We start from the raw sequence: 23,976 nt of genomic DNA, 5'->3' as shown, positions 1-23,976 counted from the left end.
TCTATCACTCCCAAAATACTTTACATCTTCAAGAGTTTTCCTTTGCTCATCAGGCCCAAACGGACTTAACCTCTGTGACATCTTAATACATATATGTGGAAGGATGGAGATTTAGTCAAGTGGAATGCCAACCAAGGAACAGGACATTAAATGTCCCAACTATCCATGCTTGTTTTCTCTTACTGTCCTTCACCCAACTCAAGTTCTCAAGGAAGACCCCTCTTTAACTCTGGCAGCTCTCAGCAAGCAGGTGGTGATGGGGAAAGAATCTGCTTTGTCGTTCTTTCTCAGGGAAATTGACCTCTCAACCCCACTCTCCTGGCCACAGCCTATGAACGGAGGATGCCCTTGACCCAAGGGCAGTCCATCTGGGTGTTGGCCAAAGAGCCATGAATTGGTCTATCATAGGAACTTTGACAAAAAGATGATAAATATGAACTAAAACAATCAGATATTCTTGCTATAGCAGTGTGGATGTGAAAAATTTAGAGAGAATTTGTGAAAAATTTAGAGGAGAAATTGAAAGACATAGAAAAGCTTATTTAACAGAATCTATGAAAGAGAGTTAGCCATTGGTCTTTAGAAACTATGGCAACCTAGGAAGAAGAGAGATGGAAACTGCAAGGTTAGTTAGTAGCAATAGAAAGCATAAGATATTAACACACAGAAGAGCTCATATTCTAGTGGGGGATACAGACATTAATCAAATCATCACAGAAATGGGTGTAAAATTGCAACTGTGATGGGCACTGCATAGAAATGTTATGTGGTGTTATGAAAGCTCACATATAGGGAGATTGGACCAATCTCCCAAATCTGAGAAAGTCAATAAGTGATGAGTAAACAAAGATCTGAAGGATGAGAAAGTATTAATCAGGCTCAAAGCTAGAGGACAATATTCCAGGCTTAGAAAATAGGTGCAATGGTCCTGTGGTTTGTAGAACAGAGTAGTTGTGAACCAGGCAAGATGTGGTTGAGTGTGGAACAAAATGAGGCTGGAAAGATGGGTAGATTGTCAAAAAAGGGGTGGGGAGGGCACGACTACAGAGATTGAAGAATCTAATATTTAGGGTTGGGAAGAGGAGGATGAACCTAAAAAGGAGACAAAATAGGACCAACTAGACAGGGAGAAGATAAAACAGGAGATGGACTAGTGTTCTTTGGATTTATCAACATGAAAGTCACTGATAACCTTTATTTGGGGCCCTTGGCTGGGAATTTGTTTCTAAAGAAACAGGTAGTTCCAAGTATGGTTTTCTTTAATTCATATACCCTTTCCCCACTTAACTCTTTCCAAAAAAAAAAAGAGCCCCCTCACTTCTAGATTTGCAACATGAATACAAGTAAGAGATCCAGAGAGGTATAGAAACATCTGTATAATTTTTTTTGCATAGACACAGCTTTCTTGGTGCTTTAAAAAAAAGACCTTTTTTTTTTTTAACATGTTTGTTTGTAGGTGTCCCTTGGAAACTTGTATGTGTACAGAAAGCAGTCTATTGGAAATGCAGAACTAGAAATTAGGAAGGAGAATATTTGCTATACGTTCAAAAAAAAAAAATTCATCCATACACTGAAATTGTGTGTTTAGAGAGATAACAACAGAACGAGTAGGGGGAGATTATGTAGAGAAGGAAAAGAAAAGAGGGCAGTGATAAGGCTTATTTTGAAAGGTGATTGAAATGAAAGCACAGAGATACATCCCAGCCACCAAAATGTGTTCCATATGGCCTGTCCCCCTATGCTTTTGGCCCCCTTGTTGATCGTTAGCTGCACAATGAACAGATGACTTCATCAGGCTGAGCCTCATGATTCCTACATGTTTCCCCTCGAAGTCTAGAAGGATTTCCTGGCCCAGAAGTGCATGAAGGACTTAAATTGCTTTTCCCAATGGCATTATCTTTGCACTTGCCTATAATAATGACTCATCTATCATTGGGCTTCCCAGCTACTTAATTGGCTCCGTCTGTCCCTACTGCCTTGATTAACCCAAGAAACTGGATCATTAGCTAATGTCACCACTTCACTGCTTCTAGATCCTTCGGAGGCTTGACCAAACAGATTATACTATCAATTCCAGGGATACATGACTCCTAAGAACTGAATGTTTTATTCTTGCCCTGTCTTTCCTATCTTTGAACCCTTTAATGCAGCATGGCTGACAAGCCATTATGACACACTTTGTGGTCACCATGTTTTCTCATATAGATCACTGTAAATGTCTTTGAGGTCTTGTGAGTTTGCCAAGATACAGCTCCTTTCAATTACTCTATTGCTCACTCTTTAAAATTGGAAACATTCTTATACCCTTGGAGGGCCTGGGGGCAGAGGGGAATTTGTACGTATAAAACACTACTCATCTAAACAGGATGTGAGTGATTTTATTAATTATGTTGTGCTTGGAGATCCTTGCTTGAAGCAGAAGGAATATTTGGCACGTGTCTTTTTGTGCAGGAACAGCCATGCTGGGATGGCACTGGGGCCCTTTGGAGATTGGGCACTGTAGCCACATTCCCCTTGAAACACTCAAAGTCTCTGATTAAATAGTTTCTGATCCATCTTCCACATACTACCTAGAAGACAGGGAAGGTTCCTGCTCAGATAAATAAATGAATGAGACAATCTCTTATGTTGGCTTCTGGAGAGTTTGCATAAGTATTTATTTTATCATATTCTGGGTTCTCGGAGAAGGCCATTGAGTGGAAGAGGAATAGGCTTTGGAGTTACATGGACAAGGAATCAAACTCCACCTGGACAGCTTATAACCTTAAAACCCCAGTTTTATCTGTAAAAGGGAGATAAGCTTATCTCATAGAGAAACTGGGAGAAATAAAAAGGTTAATGCAGGAAAAGGGCTTGTATTGGATCTGGCATCCAATGGGTCCTTGAAAGGTTAATTACCTTTCTCCACAGGGCAGTAGTTCTCAGCCTCAGTGGCACTTCAGAATCATCTGGAAGGCTTGGTAAAATCTCATGTTCAGGCTGTACCCCATACCAATTAAACCAGGATCTCTGGGGACAGGGCCTGTCAGGAGTTTTGGTTTTCATAAGGTGTAGCCAAACAGATGTGGATGTCTCAGAAACAGCCACCATGTCCACTCTACTGTGTTAGATGCCTGATTGTATCCTGGCTGGGCTATGCTCCTTGGTTGGATATGGAAGATGAAAGATGGGCATGTATGGCAGCCTCTTGTTTGGCATGAATACCTCCCAGCAGTTCCTGTGTGCTCAGGCTCTCGGAGAGTATCTTTTGTGGGGGTGACCTGCTCCCCTCATATCTACCTGCTCCACGGTGTTTACTCATCTTGAACCCCACCGCCAACCTCACCCCCCTCATGAGGGTGAATAAGATCCAGGGCGAATCTATCCCAGCAGAGGACCTGTATGTTGCCGTTTCATCCATTCAGGTTTCTAGCTCTGCTGGCTTGAGAGATGGCTAGGTTAACGGAGGCCACGAATACTTTAACCTTCCCTCCGATGCTGTTAAAACAAAACCAGCTGGGGCAGGGGAAGGAAAACAAATAAAACACAAAGCCTCTTACTACAAAGCTTTGCAGTCCCCTAATAAAAACAATGGTCTGTGGTGTTTCCAAAAATACGTTTGGGACAACTCAGTCTCCCAGAGGGCCAGAAGGAATTATGGACAGTGGAAACTACCAGAATGACCTGTCTTAAAGGATGAAAATTTTTTCTCTATTGAACCATCAGCATGCAAAAAAATGAGAAAGGTATTTCCCCCTATAAGACTAAGCAAAAGAGATGAATTTGATGAGCTCGTGGGCCAAAACCAGCACCATTGTCCATTTTCTGCAGACTTTGTAAGCTTGCCTTCTTACAGAGGAAACACAGATGTGCCCAGATGCCATGGGAAGACTTATTTTACTTCTCAGGCTTGAAAATATACATACAGAAATATACACTTCTCACTGCTTAAATTATTTAGTACACTACCACTTTGTCCAGAATACAGACTAGATGAGTACAAACATGTTCCTAGGCAGCACTGCTTAGAAAATATTGTCCTTGTCTTTAGAGATGGGAAGTCTCTTTCCATAAAACAGTTCTTACAATGTAAGAAGTTGATATTTCTGAAAAATTAACCCAGGGAAAATTGATATTAAAGAATGCCTGCAGTGGTCTGAGAATGCTGAATTCCCCTGGCCTCTCCTCACTTCTCTGTCTGCCCACTTACCCTGGGCTTCGCCGGCTGGCTTGGTGAGGGGGCGAGGGCATTGGAGAGAGAGACTTTGGAGTAAAGTTTCAATGTGGCAGCAGGAACCCAGCGTCTGTTATTTTAAGCACTGGACACCACACAGGACATTTTGTTTCCAGCACACTCAGGGGCAGAGAGATCTCAGGAAAGATCAAGAGGCTACAGAGCGGCAAGAGTCATAAGAATCACATTAGCACTGACAAGCTTCCCAGTGGGGTGCAGAGAGCAGCGTTTGGAGTGGTTTGCTAAGACTAACGCACATTTTTTATCAGGCACTGAAGCTCTCCCTTTTGATGTCCGGATTCCAAGGTTACGGCATGTTTTATAGTCACATACACATGTTCCGAGGGCTCTCCGGGCCGCTCAGTTGAACCCCTGAGGAATGTGTGCAGGGACAGGCTGGACATGAGGGCTGGGTGGCCATCTGCAACAGCCCTGGAAGACACCCTGTCTCCACCTCCCCACCAGCTGCTCAGATACACCTCTAGGGATTTAATCCCCAAGGAGGGGTGATAACGGACATCTCTTACATACCTGCTATGGGCCAGGAACTGGTTTTTTGAGCCTCCTTCACAGATGGGGAAGCTGAGGCTTGGAGGTTATGAATGAGATACTCAGCTGACCCAGAAATAGGATGCACTTAGGACACTATCAAAGTCTGCTCTTTGGAGAATCTGATAAACTCACTCATGATGAGGCACGAATTCCACTATTCAGGGAGTCATGCATTTCACAAATAAAAAGCACTCACCACGCACAGGCGTCAGGCCAGCTGCTAAGGTGGGGCTAGAAGACGAAAAAATTCTGAGACTGTTTGGAAAGAAATGATCTAACAGGAGACACGGCAGATATCAAATGACATACAATCATAAGTAAGTGCCGTAAAATAGATATATATATTCACATAGCACTGCTTCACGAATACTTAATGAATGAATGACAAGATTTGATGTTAACTTGCATACATGTGGAAAGCAATATCATAGCAAGTCACTAATCGTGGGATTTTACACATAAAATGTGGCCATTTGAGAAGCTCAGGGTTTTCTGGGAACCCTCGCAAATCAGTGATATTCAAGCAGGGAAACGCACCAGAGTCTTCTGGAAATCTTTTTTTTTCTCCTCCTCTCCTCCCCTCCCCTCCCCTCTCCTCTCCTCCTTTTTTTTTTTTTTTTTTTTTTTTTAGAATACCCATAGCAAGCTTCCCTCTGCAGAGATTCTGTTCCAGAAGGACTGGGTTGGACCTTTCAGAAACACTCACTGGGTAACTGTGGTGTGAATTCCGAGTTAAGAACCACTACTAAAAGTAATAGATTACATTGTTTGTTGTTACTCTAAAAATAATGAATGATCCTAACTCAAGATGCCAGAGAACAATTTAAAGAATTTTTGTGCTCAGTCAATGGCTCTGTGTCAGTTTCCATGTGCCCCTTTTTCTATGCAGAGGAGTAAGTGACTTATCATTTCTGAGCTTCAACTTGCTGATCTGTTCAAAGCGGACGCTAGTAATGGCTGCTCCACCTTTTCCCCAGGGCTTCTGGGAGGATGATTAATTCAGCATCTGCTTCCTTCATACCTATTATGTACAGGTGGCTGTTGTTTTCACCAGAGGATTAAAAGATGAGTGTATCCATTATTTTCAAGAGGCTTATAAACTAAAAAAATAATATAATTATAACAGAAGGTAGACAATCAAGTGCCCCAGGAAGAAAGTGCTCTGGGAGTTTGAAGCAAAGACCTAGAGGGGGCAAGTTAACATTTTGTGCACGTAAGTTTGGTGACGGTTAGGGGAGGAGCGGGCAACTCACTTGGCTAGAATGTTTGGATTACTGTCATGGGAAGGATCAGTGGGGTCAGACCGTTGGGAGATGCAGATGCCACCCTTAGAATTAGAAGGTTTGGTGGGCAGTGGGAAGCCCTTGCAGGATTGTAAGCAGAAAATGACATGAGTTGAGGGGAGTTAAAGAGACAAAGCTGGTAAGCGCATGGAATAGGAGGAGGGAAAATCTGGAGGTGGCAGGACAAGTTAGGAGGCCAGAGTGGCAGTGAATGTCCAAAGTGGGTGAGAATGTGTGTGTCAACATCTGTTCCTATTTGTGGCAAGCACCGGGCTGAGTAAACAGGCTAATGAGGTCCCTTGAAAGGTCTCTGAGAAACCATGTAAATGAGGATGGCCACTAGAAAGCCCCATGCAAAGCAGCCACCGATGTAATTAAAACCTCTGCTAGCAAGGGATGCTCTGAAGGAGCCTCGGGAAGGGAGTGTGGGGGAAAATTGATGGAGAGGCCCCCTCCCTTGGTGTTGCCCCTATGACCACAACTGCATCATGACCAAGTGCTCAAGGAGTGAGAACCCAATTTCCTGCATTCAAAATCCACTCTACCATCTTGGGCAAGGTGCTTTCTCTTTCTGTCACTTGGGTTTTTCACCTGTCAAATGGGAATAATGACAATGATAATAATAATGGCCATTTCATAATGTTATGAGGATTAACTATGAAGCACTTGTAGAGTGTCTGGCTCACAATAAATTTAGGGTTGTGAAATGAATAAAATATATATGTTTTATATAATGGACTTTCATGTACATTTCATCTGAAAATATTCTGCGGTTCACAAATATTGAAAACCATTAATTTGAAGCAGACACTGGATGGGCTGACTTGGATCTGCTCTCCGTAGCTGGGCCTCTGGGGTCAATGTAACTGGCCTGTGGCACCTACAGCCTGTCTGGCTGTCCCTGTGCCCTCCTCGGTCTTTTTGGTGCCTGGGATGTGTCCTCTGATATATTCCTATTTCCCAGAATTAAGTATTGATCAAAATAACTTTCACTTTCAGGGCTCAAGTTGAAGCAGCTGATCACAGAGAATCTAACTACATAAAGTCTTCCTATCTTACCAAGGGCCCCAAACTTTAGAAACGTTAGCCAGTATTTAAGACCTAATCACGTGAGCTCTTAGGAGGGACTGGGTGCTCCCTGAAGAAAGAGATTCAAAGAGAGAGAGGTATTTGATGTGAGGGAGACTCTCCATTGCTGGCTTGAGGATGGAAGAGACCTACAGGAGCTGAGACAGGTGAGGGAACAGGACCTCAGTCCTACAACCCCAAAGAACTGGATTCTGTCACGTGAGCATGGAAGGGAGGGCCTGAGGTCCAGATGAGACAGCAGATGCTGACACCTGGACTTCAGCCCTATGAGAACTTGAGCAGGGAACACGCTGTGCCCAGACTCCTGACCCTCGGAAACTGAGAAAATCGACAGGCATTATTTTAAACCACTAAGTTTGTGGTAATTCGTTATGCAGAAAGAACACTAATACATTCTCTCTAGTCCAAACACATGCATGCTGGGCTTCCTCAGGCACAAATCCACCTGCTTAATCCTCCCCAGCTGTGGGACGGGCTGTGTGCTGGGAAAAACAAAGCCAGTGTGGCACACCAGCGCCCCTCCGCCCGGGAGATGCTACAGATGGACTCATGTCCTTTCCTTCTCCAGGTGCACGGGAGCATCATGGAATTCCAGCTGTTACACCACAGTTCCCCCACCTCAGAGTCCATCCACACGGAGGAAGCAAATGTGGAAAGGATGCTTGGGTAGGATTCTTGGTGTCAAAGGATATCTTGTTTGTAGGACAGCTGGAAGGAAGTGGCCACACACTCCTTTTGCCCCAGTGCCATCTAAAAGACAAACAGATTCTCTTTACACTCCTGCTAGGGAAATTTTTAAGGACTCAAATCAACTGCAGCATTTACTGAGCTGCCCTAAAATTCTACCCCTGGCAAACTCTTCGGGTGAAGTAAACGAGGGGCAGAAGGTTCCAGAACAGTTTGCTGGCCATTTCTGCACAATCAGGCAAACGTCCCCTCCCAGCTAGAGTTCAGCTTGCTGGCTACTCTTGCGTTTATTGGACGAACCTAAGTTGCCATACGTATAGGTAAGCAGCAATAGGGCAGAGAGGCAATGCTTGTCACCTTGACTGCTAACCCCAACCTTAGGTCCACACACACAAAAAGACCAGGTAGAACTTTTTTACCCCCCAGCACAGGTGATTAATCATGGACAGAGGCAGGCCCCCAGTTGAAAGCCAGTGGAGCGTAGCACCAGCATCTGTTTTGTATTAGCTATTGCTGAAATGCCAGTGGCCTGAAACCATTTAGAAAACGCAGCTCTCCGTGCCCTCGGCCTTTCAATGTCTCCAGCTGGCAACCAAGTGGCAAATATATTTAGGAAGCAGCAGCTAATTTCTCCTTCAACAATGCCAAGGGCCTTTGATGCCAGGAACTCAGACGGTGCATTTTGGGTGAAATTCTCTGTATGCTCGCTTGCATTCATTGAGGGACCTCAGAGGGACAGAGCTAGCAACCTGTCCTGGCTGAGTTTGAAGCGGAGGGAAAAAAAAATTGTAGGAGGCCAGTTTTGTATTCACCGACACTGAGAAACGTGAGAAGGCCTTTTAGAACTGAGTGTTGAATTATCACGGTTTTATCACCCCGATCACAGTCCTTTCTTACTTTTCACTGTCTCTTCCTTGGAGAAGAGACAGAATTCCCAGCCAACAGTAGACTTCTGCCATAATAGCTGCAAGATAAGCTTGATGTAGATGGATAAATGTACCTGCAGCCTCAAGTAGCTTGCACTGGAGAAAAGCAACATCTTATGTGAGAAGTTTGTGAGTGGATCTCATGTCAAAAATAAACGGTAGGAGAGTAAGAAGATTTCTCTCTGGAGAGCTAATTGCTGTCACCTAGTGTTCTCCTTTCTTCCCCTGCTCAACGCTCTAAATCTTCCCACTTAGTTACTCCCGTTTTTTTTTTTTTAAACCTATCAAACTCAAGTGTAAAAATATGTGTGCCCTGTTGCAGGGAGCAGAGCAAAGGTTGTAGGTCACAGCTGGAAGGGGCTGGTGCCACTTTCTCCCAGTCTGGTTGGGGTGGGAGCAGGGTCGACATCTCACCTGCCAATCTCATGACGAAGTTTCACAAATGATCAGAATGAATGAGATAATCCATACAAAATGATTTCAAAGGGAGGCATGGCTATATTTTTCAGTGCAAATACATTATATTTTAAACATCATTTGCCCCCCTTTATTGTTTCTCTGTAGAAGGTAAAGAAAAATCATTGAGGTTCAAAAATTAATGAAGTTGCTTGAAAGACCTTGACATTTTATTCAACTCCTAATAATTGAATAAAATCTAGGAATTTAAGTGTTTGAAATTTTTTTTTTTTTTTAAATCCCAGATATGGTACAGAATGAATTATCTGGAGTGAACTTGCCCAGCTAGACATAACAATGGAAGCAAACAGATTTAGTGCTTCTAAAAGTAGATGAAATGCTTTAAGTGATGTCGATTAGAATCATATTTTCATATTAAGTCAATCTTGCAATTTCCAATTGCAATTTAAATCACAATTTACAATTTTCTGATAATGAAGCCATTTTCTGTCTTGTCATATCCTCTCTTCCAAAAGAAAAAAAAGTCCTTAATGCCTGTATATTACTATTCCCAAAATATATATTCTCCCCTCTTCTGGCCTGATTTCCAGAGCTTTTCCAATTTTATGTCATTTTAATTTCTTCTGGGGAAGCATTATCCTCAGAGTCCATTTTCTGCCTCCAGAAAGTACACAGCATTGGAGAATTTATTAATAGCAACATAATGATAATGATATCAATACCTGTTGTGTGCTGGGACTGAGTTCTGTGAAAAAGAAGCCAGAAATTGTTGTAGTAAAAAGCCAGACTATAGCCCTGAGAATCTCTATACAAGGAAAAAGGTATCCATCTTTAGTCCCTTGGACTTTATTTTTCTTTCATTCTTAGCTACTTTTATACTATTTCAGGTCAAGAGTTTATTTACTGAGTCAATAGGAAAAGATCGGGAAACTGTCTAAAATATACACTGTCTTCCTACAGTATACATCCATCAGAAAGTCTGAGGAAAGAATATCATGGACTGAGGTTAAGTACTGTGGCAAAGACTGATTATCTATTTGCCAAACTCATTTCCTCTGCTGGGCACATGGTTAACTTCATTTCCCAGGCTCCTTTGTGGTTAGGCAAAGTCATGTGACTGAGTTACAGCCAATGGGATGTGGGCAGAAATATAATGTGTCTTTCCAGTCACAGTCCATGAAAACACACACACACAGTCCTCCATGCTCCTTACCCCATTGCCAGCAACCTTGGAAACCATATATTGAAGCTGGAGGAGCCACAAAATGGAAGAAGGCTGAGTTCCTTGAAGAGGACTACCTGCCCAACAGGAACACCAATTTTGGACTTTACTGTGTAAGGAGAAAGTAGAGAAGGGGTGGAGTAGTAAGACAGCCAAGTAGAAACCTTCAGCCATCATTCTGTGAACATCTAATTCAACAACTATCCATGCAAGCAAGCACCTTCGGAACAATGAAACATCAGGTGAGCGATCATACTACCTAGTTTTAACATTATATCAAGACAAGAGGCACAGAAGGGGCAGAAAAGACAGTCCTGCTTTGCCTATGTCACCCCTCCCTCATCCCCTGCAGCGCTGGGCCAGCGAGTGGGCCAAATGGAGAGAGCATCTCTGTGCTGGGGAGGGAGAGTGAAGTGATTGTGGGACTTTGCATTGAAACTCAGGGCAGCTCTGGCACAGGGGAACACAGCACAGGGCAGAATTCTGCTGGTGCCCACGGAGAGAGCTTTTTGACCAGCCAGCCAGAGGGAAGTCCTCTGTCCCCAAGCCCGAGTTCCAGCTAGCCCCACCACCAGGAGACGAAGAGCAGCCTGGAGCCTGGACTAAATTCATAAGGCAGTCCGGCTGCAAGGGCTGCAGTCCTTGGACAATTCCTGTGGCTGCGCTGGCTTGAAGCCAGTGCACTCAGGTTGCACGTGACTCAGTGAGACACCAGCAGCTGAAGCCAAGCCAGTGCCTGTGTCACTGTTTCTCCAACTACATGCAGTGCAGCTCAAGGAGAGTCTTTTGCTTGAGGAAAACAAAGAGAAGAGCTAAGAGGACTTTGTTTTGCAACTTGAGTATCAGCTCAGCCACAGTAAAATAAAGTACTAAGCAGACTCGTAAAGCCCCTGAGCCCAGGCCTTAGTTTCTGGATGGCATTTCCGGACTCATCCTGGGACAGAAGGAACATGCTACTTTGAAGGGAAGGACCCAGTTCTGGCATGATTCACCACCTGCTGACTAAAGAGCCCTTGGGCTTTGAATAAATGTCAGAGGTAGCCAGGTAACAAGCAACACAGGCTCTGGGTGAGATTGGGCTGGCTTCAGGTGTGACCTGGTGCTAGTGGCCACAAGGGAGTGCCCACGCCACTCCTCACCCAACTCCAGCAGCCCAGCACAGAGAGCGAGGGAAGTGAGTGAGAGGCTCTGCCTGGTAAGCCAGGGAATTCTCCAGTATTTTGCTCATGCTCTCATGTCTGAGAGAGTGACAGCATTATTGGGCTTGGAGCACCACTGATATAGCTACAGTGACCAGAGACTTAGACCACATCACTCAATTCCCTTTGAGTATCTGGAAAGCCTTCCTAAGAAGGATGGGTTCAAACAAGCCCAGACTGTGAAGATTAAACTAAATACCGAACTCTTTAATGCCCAATGAAGAATACCCACGAGCATCAAGAATATCTAGGAAAACATGACCTCATCAAATGAACCAAATAAGGTACCAGTCGCCAATCCTGGAGTGATGGAGACAGGTGACCTTTCAGACAAAGAATTCAAAATAGCTGTCCTGAAGAAGCTCAATGAACTTCAAGACAACACAGAGAAGGAATTCAGAAGCCTCTCAGAGAAATTTAACAAAGAGATTGAAATAACAAAAAAAAAAAATCAAGCATTAGTTTTAGAGCTTAAGAATTCAATTGACAAACTGAGAAATGTATCAGAGTCTCTCACTAGCAGAATTGACCAAGCACAAGAAAGATCAGTGGGCTTGAAGACAGGCTATTTGAAAATATAGTCAGACGAGGGAAAAAAATAAAGGAAAAAGGAGTTTTCCATTGTGTTAAGCCATTGATATATTGTTGTGTGTCTGTTATAACAAGTAATGTATCTTAACAAATACTGACCTTACAAAGAAAGATGCTATGAAAAACTTTCAAGGATTTAACATCCTAATGCCCTTTTACATTTCATTGTCTTTATGGTGTAAAAGGAAACCCAAATTTTTCTGTGGGAGTTTTAGTTTCTCAACCTCTCATTACTAGTCGCCAAGTAATGGCATGGAAACACGGAGTTTCTTGACTGAAAAACGTCCTAATTGTAGATCATCATTAAGATGGGAGAGGAGAAGGAGGGAGGATGAAAAATGCCCTTTTGGATGCTGAAGAATCAACCAACCCTCCTCTATTTTAGAACTGTGCTTCAACTTGGACAGAGAGGATTAGCTGTTGCTCAGTCCCTGCTGATTGTTACATATAAAGAAGTCAAATGCACAGTTGAGTTTTAGGTGGTGTTTCAATAGAAAACCTTAAGTGAAAGATTTAGCTAACTGCTTGGAGAAGTAAAGAAAAATTTCATTTTTGTTTCTGCTATTTGGGTAGCATTGGCTTGAATTATCTAGTTTACTCACCTCACCTCTATATTTGATAGTGTCCAGATAAATGCTTAGTATATATAATATAAAATCATGCATTTATCAGAAGAATAGAGAAGGGACTCCAGATGTTGGCTCATGCAGGCACTCACCCATGTAGGATTTGAACCAAAATAATTCTATAAGCAACCTCTAAAGAAATAAATTTGTAATTGTTTATAAATGCTGATTAGATTCCAATGCTTGTCCAGAAAATCTGCTTAGTCCCAAGTCCAGTATTTCATACCCATACATTCACATATGTGACACTTAAGGCACAATTTAACTACTGACTGTACCTATTTGGAGGGCTAGGTTAGGGATGTGTATGACTAACATGATAGGAGCAAAAAACTGCAGGAGACTGGAGGAGGGAAGGGTTATTTTATGACTGGGGCCATCAAGATAGGGCTTAGAAGGATGAACGGGGGCTTGGGATATAAAAATGGGGGTCATGAATTGTGGGGAGAGATGAGAGCCTTCTAGCTAGAAGAAAAAGCATGAGCACTCACAGGGAGGTAGGATGCCCAGGGAAGAGTTGATGAGATGCAGCCAAAGCTTATGCTAAAGGATCATTCATTCAGCCAACATGTACAACTTGAGGTTGGGGACAGTGTCTCTGTCCTCATCGCACCTGTATTCTCCTGGGGGAGACAGACAATAACCCAGGAAGTAAATACATATTCCATAATATCTAAGTTTAGTTGATAATATCTAAGATGATAGAAGGAAGATAATGGTAATATGGTACTATTTATGTCCTCCTTTTGTAGCAATAATCTGTGAATATTACATCAAGAAAGCATGAAATTAAAAAGAGAAAACATCCTCTTGCCATTCTGTCCTGTCAAATTCTTATATGTTTAAGGATCTTTTATAGATAATTGTTTTATTTCCAGGAAGAACACAATTCATTATTCTATCTTATTTTTATCTTTACTTTTTCCCAACCTACAAAATATGCAGACACACTTCTCCCCCACACCCACTGTGCCCTGCCATCCAGAAACTTTTAGTTTAGGGACAGAGAGGGACAAGTATGATGTTGAAGAAAGACAGAGAATTGCATTTTTCCTAAATTTATCATTTAAGCATCAGAGATTTTACTAGCAATGATGCAGGTGTATTCTACTAAAACCAGATATTACACATTAGGAATTGGAATTCTGTATTTATTTTCTCTTTTAAGTCACTTTCCATTCCTGTTTTCCTTTCTACAGACATTACTGGCTACTTGATTATAAATGAATCAAACGTTTGCATGTATCTAACTGAAAAAAGTGGTTTTTTGATTCAGAAAGTTGATGATTATCCCACCAGCCCAGCACTGAAGTAACAGCTAGGAGAGACTTGATTAAATCAGAGATATTATGATTTTTTTCCTATAGCCATTTTGATGAAATAAGGAATGAGCTAACAAATAGAGTAATCCAAATTTAAGTACTGGCCTGTTAGTCATAGCTAGAATCACTCCAACTATTCCTGTCTCTCATTAAGTTTTATATTTCAAAAGACTGATGTTACACAGAAATTCTAAAATATCCAAGAATTTAGATCTTCAGATAAATGGATCTGCAGATCTAAAAACTGCACATTAGCAAGAAGGCAAAGCAAGTGTTTGATGAGATATATAAGTAGTTGCTATTTCATCCTGATATGAAATTTAAAGTATAACGAGAAACTTAGTATCTGATATTCAATAGACATATCAGGTTGAGCAGATAATATTTACTCAAAAAAGTGCCAATGTCATTTCAATACCATGTCATCAAAATTGTAACAATCATGGCAGGAAGATGAGTACTCAAAAGGAGGGTGATAATTATAGTGCAAAACCACCCAGATCCCACATAATTATAGGAAAAGCCATTCTTTCCAAGTTATGAATATGAAATATTTTGCAATAAGTTATTCCTATAATAAATCAACACTTAGCAATGTTGTCCACTGGGGATTTCCTTTCTCACCAAATTCATTCTATCAACTGAAGATGCATTAAAGAGAAAAAGAATTTAAGTAATTATAATAAATACTACCTTATCTATCCAAGTTATTAAAGAAATGGCAGTATCTCTGTCAGATGCCTACTATCAAATCAAATAATATAATCAATGTTGTGACCATAACTCTTAGTGACTTTCCATACTTCAAAAGTTACATAAAAGCACGTGCACTTCATGAGCACATTGCTATTCCTATTGCCAAAGTGGTCACAGGTATTAGGAAGCACAGGTGAGATGCTTGTAGTAACTTAGTGAACAGGGTTGAAGTTTTGACTTAAGCAGAGGTTTAAAGCTGCGAATCAAAACATGTTTCATGCTTTCCTTTTTGGGGGTTTCTCTTATTCTTCTGTCTATTCTTTCTCTTCTTTTTTTGCTAGGTCCTTTACCTTAGTCTGCATTGGCCAGAATTCTATCCTTTGTTCTGTGTAGTTTTCCTCTGTACAAATACTCTCACCTGTTTCCTTTCCTTTACACAGAAACATGGTTATCAAACTTGAGCCTGCTCCAGAATCAACTGGAGGGATGGTTAAAACAGATTGCTGATCTCATCTCCCAGAGCTTCTGATTCGGAGATACTTTGTTGCAGTTCTATGATAACAAGCCCAGGTGATGCTGCAGCTGCTGCTCCAGGGACCACCCTTTGAGAACCACCTTGTATAATGACCTTATAGTCACCCTCTCCCTCCCATCTTCATGAAATGTGAAATGACGATTGGGGACACGTGGACAACTTTCCCCCACATCAATGGCATATCAATGTAATGAGCATAACTAGACATGCACACAGGCAAGAATTACAAGGAAGAGGCTGACCTTGGTGAGCAAGTTCAGTTATTCAGACGGATGATAGTAAGTATTCAGATTCTGCTCAAGTCTTTTGATGAAAAGATGGCCCTGGACAGATATTTTATTAGCATCTACATTATGGCACAATTGAGACTTAACATATTTCTTATCAATCCAACTTGAGAAATTATATGTATTGAAGGCCTATTACGTGTCAGGCACTGTGCTGATCACCAGTGATATAAAGATGATATGGAGATACAATGGTTTCTAGTTATAACAAATCCACAATCCCATTTGTGTCTGATGGGAGGGATAGAATGACTCCAAGGTCATTGTACAGCAGTGGTTCTCAAAGGCTGGCCCTGTACCAGCAGCTTCAGCATCACCTGGGGCTGGTTAGAACCTCAACAAGCATTTCATGCAGGAATCTCTGGGGGTGGGGTGGGGCCAGCAAGCTGTTTTAACCCCTCCTCACCTGTATCAGGTGATTCTGATACAGGCTCAAGCTTAAGAAGCATGGTTCTATATAAAAGAAAGGCAACAGGTGAGGGTACTCATGCAGAGGGAAAGATAAAGAGAACCAAGGATAGGATTCTCACAAATATGCACAGGGGAAGAGGCCTAACAGGCAAGGGGAGGAAGAAAAAACAGAAAAATAAGAGGAAAAACCAGAAGAGAAGAGCATCTCTACAACTAAGAGAAGACTGTTTTCAAAGAGAGACAATGATGTGGAGAGATCAAGTCTCCTCTGACAGGAGAAGGAGGGTAGATATACAAAGGACAGTGACCTTTGTCCACAGAGCAAAGGGGCAGGGGACAGGCCACAGGAGCTGGAAAGTGCGTGGGGAGGGAGGCCAGGAAACAGGCACCGATAGGTCACTCTTTTGAGATGGTTTGCTGCAATGGAAGGGATGAGGCTCTGTGGCTATTTGATCAGGAAGAAGGGTGAAGACGAGGGAAACCAACAAGTTCATGGCTGAGAAAAGGGGCCGGTGCCTTTAGAAGGTGGAAAGAAAAAGAGTCAAGCTCAGAGATGCAAAGGAGATCAGAGTTGTTTATTTGCTGAGATACAAAAGAAAGAGAAGAATTCTGCCTTTTAATATTGCAGTCTCCAACTCCCAGGCTGTAGACCAGTACTGGTCCATGGCCTATTAAGAACCAGCTGCACAGCAGGAGGTGAGCAGTGGCCGAGCCAGCGAAGCTTCATCTGTATTTACAGCCGCTCCTCATCACTTGCATTGCTGCATAAGCTCCGCCTCCTGTCAGATCAGCAGCAGCATTAGCCTCTCATAGAAACTCAAGCCCTACTGTAAGCTGCACATGCGAGGGATCTAGGTTGTGCGCCCCTTATGAGAATCTAGTGCCCGATGATCTGAGGTGGAGCTGAGGCGGCAACGCTATCGCTGGGGAGCGGCTGCAAACACAGACTATCATTAGCAGAGAGGTTTGATTGCACAGTAAGTATAATGCACTTGAGTCATTCTGAAACCATCCCCAGCCCTGGTCCGTGGAAAAACTGTCTTCCCTGAAACCAGTCCCTGGTGCCAAAAATGTTGGGGGCCACTGTTTTAATAAATATCTGTTGAGAACCTGTGCTTGCCAGGCACTGCTCTCAGGGTAATAAATAAAATAGGCAAAATGCTTGTTCTCCTGGAGTTCATAGTCTAGTGCAAGAAAACAGACAATTAGCAGATACAAGTATAGTTTGTCAGATCCTCAAAAATGCATAAAGATTAAAGCAAGGTGGGGAGAATTAGCTGGACAGGAGGGTATGATGTTTCGACTAGAGCTGTTTACCTAATAAGGTAGGGGAGAGAGATGAGGGGAGGGAGGGGTGAGCCATGAAGATGTTGGTTAGCAGCGCAGTTCTAGAGGGAGCAGCAAGTGCCACGGCCCTTCTGCAGGAGCTGCTCCCTGCGGTCTAGGAAAAGCAAGGATACCAGCTGCCTGTGGTCGGCTGAGCCAGGGGACTGGTGGTGGGAAACATGGGGAACCATATCCTGAGAAGCCCGAAGCCCACAGTCTGGACTCTACACTGAGGAAGCTCGGAAGCTGTTGGAGAGTTCTGAGTGGGGGATGACATGGTCTCAGTTATGTCTTCTTCTTTTTTTTGTTTCTTTTTTAAAAGACGATTTTGGCTTCTGTCTGGAAACAAGCCATAAAGAGGCCAGGACAGAAGTGAGGAAGGGCTGCAGGATTTGCTGATAACTGTGTCAGGTAGCTGTAAGGTCTGAGAGAAAGGGGAGAATTCCAGGATGGGTAAAGCTATGAGAAAATTTGGAGAAGGAAGGGAAGAAAGCAGATGAGTTAAAAATAATTGTGCCTTTATGGAGTGATTACTACATGTCAAGCATCATGCTACGTTCCTTATCCATAGTATGTCATTTAATCCTTCTGACGACCTCAGCATACGATGAAGGAATGGGGGCGAGCAACTTGACTGTGATGGAACAAGTGGCCAGCCAGGCGCCGGGCCCCATGCAGTCTGGCTGCAGAGCACACCCCGTCCATCATCCACACAATCCAACCTCTATCTTCTCTGAGAAGTGAAAGGTTACCCAGAGTTGGGGGAAGGGGCTAGAGTGAGATGGGGAGCTCAGAAAGAATGTTGGCTGATTAACTGAAAAAAAAAATGTACATCAAAGATTTAAACACTAATAAGACAACTATCAACAATGCTTTCTTTAGGGGAGTTGTGACTTGTGGCTCACCCTCCTGTGGCTGCTTGCACCACGTCGAGGTAAAGAAAATGACCGAGCTGCAATCTTTCTGGACCTCTCCAAAAGTAATCTCAATCACTGAGCCATCCCGTCAGCGGCCACAACTGGTGTGGAACTGATTCCGGCTCCCAGTCCCGTGAGATAAACATCCCCACGATCTTATTTAGCATAAACACTGACCTGAAATCGAGCAGGCTGGCAAAATGGAAGTTGAGTCATGACATATTTATTAAGCTGAGCACTGAGTTTGACACTCAGAGGAACACCAAATTAATTCAAGACACATTTCTTGCCCTTAAGGGGCTTACAGCATTGGCTTGGCTAGAGGACCACCCAACATCCATTAGGATAGAGAAATCAAATTTCCACTTTGGGCTCATTGCACTGCACAGAGTGACAGGCCAGGAGATTAAAACGGCCTTGGTGCATATGGAACGCACTCCCGGCCTGCAGCCCCTCAGCCTGTGCGCATTAACTCCACAAGCAGCCTGGCTGCAGAGTGAAGGTGGCTGTTTGTGCATAAACATTGTCATTTCACTGGGACTGCTATTTCATCTTTGAACCTTGGCATCAAAGGAACACTGACCTTATTCCTGTAGCTTGCCTTTCTTTGAAGCATATGGCTTTGCATTGCAGATTAAAGTGAAGACATTCATCAAGGAACAGATCTGGCCAACCGCTCCCCAAACTCGACCCGAAACAAAGCCTTGAAAGGCTCCAATCGCGGTTGCAGTGGAGTGGGCTGAAGATGAAGGCTTGAAGCCGGGCTCCTCTTTCTCAGATCCTGTAAAGCAGCTTCCGCAGGACGCAGTGCATCCCTTTGAGCTTTGGACAACTCTGCCCTGAGAGTCAGTCTATCTCTGCAGAAAGGGGTGAGCTAATGCAATATTCCCAACCTGTCCTGCTCAATTTATTTAAACCAGACATGGTCGTAGTAAATGAGGCCAATGTGATCATCCACTGAGTCCCTTTGAATTCTTCAAAAGATGTGTCAGGCAGAACCACCTGAAACTTGGCTGATGATTCTGTCAATTTTCTTTTCTACGACTTTTCTTTGTTCATTTCTTTGAAAAGGAACTGTCCTATCTTTCTCTCTTGTTCTCCTATCTTGGCTCTAAGAAAAAAGACCATATACATAGTATTCTCTGTGTTTTGTTTGTTTCCCTTAAAATGGCAAGAGAAGTAAATAAGAAGCTTTAACTGTGAGGTTAAAAAAAACCCAAATAATTCTTTAATTATAAGGCTAAGAGAGAAGCAAGGGAAATATCGCCCACCTCAGGGGGAGAAAAATTGATGACAGATGATTATTGAAGGACAAATTATCATAGCTTTAAATATGATCTTTCTGCAGATCTTCAACTGTGATCAGATAAACAGTGAGTTCTGTCTGTGATGAAGCAGTAAACCAATGCAGAATAGGGAAGGAAATGATTGTAAAGTTCCGTACATGTAAGTCAACTGATTTTAATAATGTCTACACTAAAGGGTGTAAGAAATTAGTGAAAATCCTTGTTGAGCCATAGGCTACTTTACAGAATAATGCTTTCCTAATTACTCATCTTTAAAACAAGACCAAAGGATAATTCTGGTCATTATGAGACAATTTACTTAACTTGCATTTTTTCTTAAATCTCAAGTAATTGATTTTCCATTAAGAAATACTTGCAGTACAAGAAGATAATTAATATCACTTTGTAGAAAGCCAGTGGTTCCAGACTGTTTTTTTCACACAACCTGGAAGCTCAAGTAGCCATGAATGCCACTCCTATAGCTTCAGTTTTAAAAGGTTGAAAGATACCTGCTTATCCAATATCTGTATCCTTTAATTTATCCCCCACTTTTTGGGGTGTGGCCATGTGACTAGTTTTGGCCAATGGGCTGTAAGCAAGGTAGTAAGTGTCACCTCCAGGGTGACCCTCCCTTTGGAGCCCTCTTGTACCATGAGGCCTCCCTAGGCTGGATGGCCATTTCCTCTCACAAAGACCATTCAACAAGATGCAGAGTCATAAACCCGAAAGTCAAGCCTGGAAGAGACCCTAGAGATCAACCAATCACTGCATTTAATATGGAGGGGAAAAAAGTCCTCCTGCAGGCCATTTTCTTGCTTTAGCAAAAAAGAAAGTTTTATCTTTCAAACAAGTGTCCTGTGGAGGACTGGGGCTCAGGAGAAGGTCCTCAGGGGCTATCAGCATGGAGGTAAGTGAAGATACTACTTCAACCAGAAAAAAACAAAATAAAAAAAAAGAAAAAGATACTACTTCAACCGTATCAGCCTTGTTCATATCTGTTTTATATAGGCGGCTTCTATAAAATTTGTATGTAAATGAAGTATTCTGCTGCTTTAATAATACTGAAGACCCACAGATTTCTCCATCCTTCTACTGAAATAGCAGACTTGGAAGGTTGCACTGAACAATGGAGGGCTTCACGTCAGCTGGGAGGTGGGGTGGGGCACGGGATTGTATAGCCCCAGTTATGGGGCTACTACAAATTGCTACTTCCATAAATGTGCTCACTAGCTTGCCTGGCAGCAAGAACTGCCTTGTTGATCACTGTGTCCCCACCAGTATGTGACACATAGTAGAAGCTCTATAAACTATCTCTGAGAGACACTAGGAGAGTTTGAAGAGGCTTTAATGAATTTTTCAAAAGGAAGATTAAGTTCATTTGGGTCGAGCAAAGTAGCACCATTTAGCTGTGATGACGCACTGGCAGAGAAATGGCTGGAAAGCTATTATGTGTGTGTTTTCCCACGTATCTTCAAATGGTCAGTGGTGGCTATCCCCTGCCCAATCCCTGGTTATAAAAAATAAAAGGATTTAAAAAATTGAATATTAAATTGACTACTTTGGTCTCAGGGGAAACACAAGTGACAGCCCCAAGCAAGGACAGGCAAACACACACACACACACACACACACACACACACACACACACACACACACACACAGTTTGTTTCATTTTAACATAATTGATCACATAAAATTATCCAAATTTGAACACAGTGAGGTTAATTAGAAAGTTTTCTTTGCTTTAATAAAGGATTTATGTGTGTGCGCTAATGGCAGTTTTAGTACCATTTATCACATGGCTTGATTTACAAATAAGACAAAGGTGTGTAGTTGAGAAGGGGGAAGATTGGGCAGAAGGAAGACAGAGAGGTCGGGTAGAGGAGTTCCTGGGAGCTGTGCTCTTTGCAGACCCTCTTACCTTGTGTGGTTCCATCCAGTCCCATGAGCAATTTCATGGATCTGATGATTTGCTCTGCTATCGGGGGGCTCATGGATGTACCGTAAACAGCACTATGCGAGTGAACCCGTAAATAATCCACAAGGTCCTTAAATAAAGGGAAGAAACCCAAAAAAGAAGGCAAATAAATCTCAGTGTTGGTGAGAATCACATCTAGTCCCACACCCATCCATCACAGCAAAAGACTTTTGCACTCACAGCTCAAGAGACGAATATGGTCTGACTTTCAGTGGGCATCACCAGACTATTTATTTTTCCTGCCTCCTTCAATGTCTTTCATTCTAAATCTCCTCTCCCACTCTTCTTTCTTCACTGACTTCCTTTCTCCCTCTTCTCCTCCACTTTGAACTGCTATTTCCTTTTGATTCTTTGTTTCTTCCTTTCCTCTAGTTTCCTTCCTTCTACTCTGGTTCCCTCTCTCCCTCTTTTCATTTCAAGGTCTCCATTTAAATCTTTTTCTTCTCTTTCATTTACTAAGCACGGTATTTCCTTCCTTCCTCTCCTCCTTCCTTCCTGTTTTCCTCTCTCCTTTCCTCCTTCCATCTTCCCTTCCAGCAAGCATATTCCAAGGACTTTCCCTGGGCTGTGTCCTAGATGTGTGTGGGAGTCCCTGACATCCATTATCCATTCATGTAATTAAAATTAATCTTCTGCCTATTCTTTTATTTGGTGAATCTCATAAAAACATCTGGGTGTGTTTTCCCCATATTTGAAGAGTATGGGTGTGATGCTGGCCTGACTTAAGGCTTCAGCCACAAGGCATCCAGGAAGCTCACTTTGGAGGATGTGGGACACCTCAAAGAGAGCAGCAGTCATTGTCCAGAGTAGCTACAGCCAGCCTGTCCCTCACAGCTCTATCCAGTACTCCTAGTGGGCAGCAGCAGGGATTTTCTTTCTCTGTTGAGAGCAAATACCACCCCACAGGATGCTGGGGGAGCCAAGAGAGGGAGAGTAGGTGAGTTACAAGAACTGGATGATGGAGGCTCATGTGAACTTGTGCAGGAAGGGAGTGTTTCAAGGGTGTGATCTGGCCATCAAGGCTGGGTAGATGTGGACAGATGCAGAGGAGTAGAAAGGCATGGACATGTGCTAAAATTAGGAACAGGGATGGTATCTTATGGGCAAAGAATGGTAGAGTCAATTGGGAGGTAGAGGAAGAAGCTAGTACTTCTGAAACATGGTGATGAGGGCTTGTTCCTTGCAAGGAGGTATAACCCAGGAGTTACAGGCTCTGGAACCCAGTTGCTTGGGTTCAAGTCCTGGCTTTGCCACTTACTGCTATGTGACCATGGGAAAGTAACTAAATCTCTCTGCCCTAGTTTGCTTCTCTGAAAAGTGAGAAGATAGTAATACCTACCTCAGAGTCATTAGGAGAGTGAAATGAGTTAATACACATATGTGCTTAGAAAAGTGTCTGGTACAGAGTGAACACCTGATGCTGTCGGTGACTATTGTTAATGAATGGCCAGTTCTAAGGTTCTCAGAACTGGGAGCATGGGGTGGGGGGAAGGGACCAAAATATAAAAACTCTTTGGAGTGTCTTTATTCCAGCTCCCTCATTCCACAGAAGGTAATGTTCTAAGGTTATGGAACTACACATTCATCCACCCAGACATCAAACCAAAGATTTTCAGCCCAGCTCTTCCTCCATTCTTATAGGGGGCCTGTGGCAGTAGGAGTGACAAAAAGGAAAAGAGAGACATTTTGAAGAAGTGAGTGCTGAGACTTGATGACAGATCGAATGACTCTGAAGAGATAACGGGGATAGAAGCTGACACGATAGCTGATATTCATTGGCTACTTAAGGCTCCATTTTAAGAACTTTGCACGTATTAACTCATTTAAGCTTCGTAATAACTCTATGAAGTAGGTATTATTTTTATCCCCATTTTAGAGATGGAATCACCAAATCACAGAGAGGTTTAGAAAATTATTCACCAAAGGTGGTAGAACAAGGATTTGGACCTAAAGAATTTGACCCTAAAGTCCTTGCCCTTAGCCCCACACCCTATTACTTCTCCAGGTTTCTCTCCAGAAGAGCAAGCTTGGCATGCACGGGGTGGGGGCCCAGGAGAGCACAGAGACCAACCTGTGCTTTCAACCTTGTGGTGCTTTCCTTAATCCACAGAGATCATCCCCTTTTTGCGGGGGTTGGAGGGAGAATTACTAATATACTCAAGTCTGTAAAGTAGTACGAAACCACATATTGAATTGCATCAGTCTCAAGATGTTTCATGTCTCTCTCTCGTTTCTCCAGAAGGGACTGAAACCTCCTTCAGAGCAGGGATGGAGTTATACACATCTTTAAAGATCCACAGCAGTGGGTACTTAGCAGGTGCCTGGTGAATGCTGACGGTCCAGTGGAGAGCAAAGGGGTTTCAGAAACCGAGGAAGGATGGTGAGGGTCCTGGAAAGACACAGGAGGTGCGAGG

General features: G+C 42.9%; 1 protein-coding gene across 1 annotated transcript in view; it reads right to left on the bottom strand.

The window, feature by feature from the left end:
* SPTLC3 (serine palmitoyltransferase long chain base subunit 3) overlaps positions 1–23,976 on the bottom strand; it is a 129,016-nt gene that overhangs the window by 15,030 nt on the left and 90,010 nt on the right. Inside the window, 1 exon segment of the mRNA XM_045528394.1 lies at positions 21,506–21,632. Within this exon segment, the coding sequence (XP_045384350.1) occupies positions 21,506–21,632 (127 nt within the window).

The sequence above is a fragment of the Lemur catta genome, chromosome 17 (genome assembly GCF_020740605.2).
Source record: "Lemur catta isolate mLemCat1 chromosome 17, mLemCat1.pri, whole genome shotgun sequence".
In the NCBI taxonomy this organism is placed as follows: domain Eukaryota; kingdom Metazoa; phylum Chordata; class Mammalia; order Primates; family Lemuridae; genus Lemur; species Lemur catta.
Note: the sequence above shows the minus strand (reverse complement) of the source record. Positions and strands in the feature narration are given on the sequence as shown.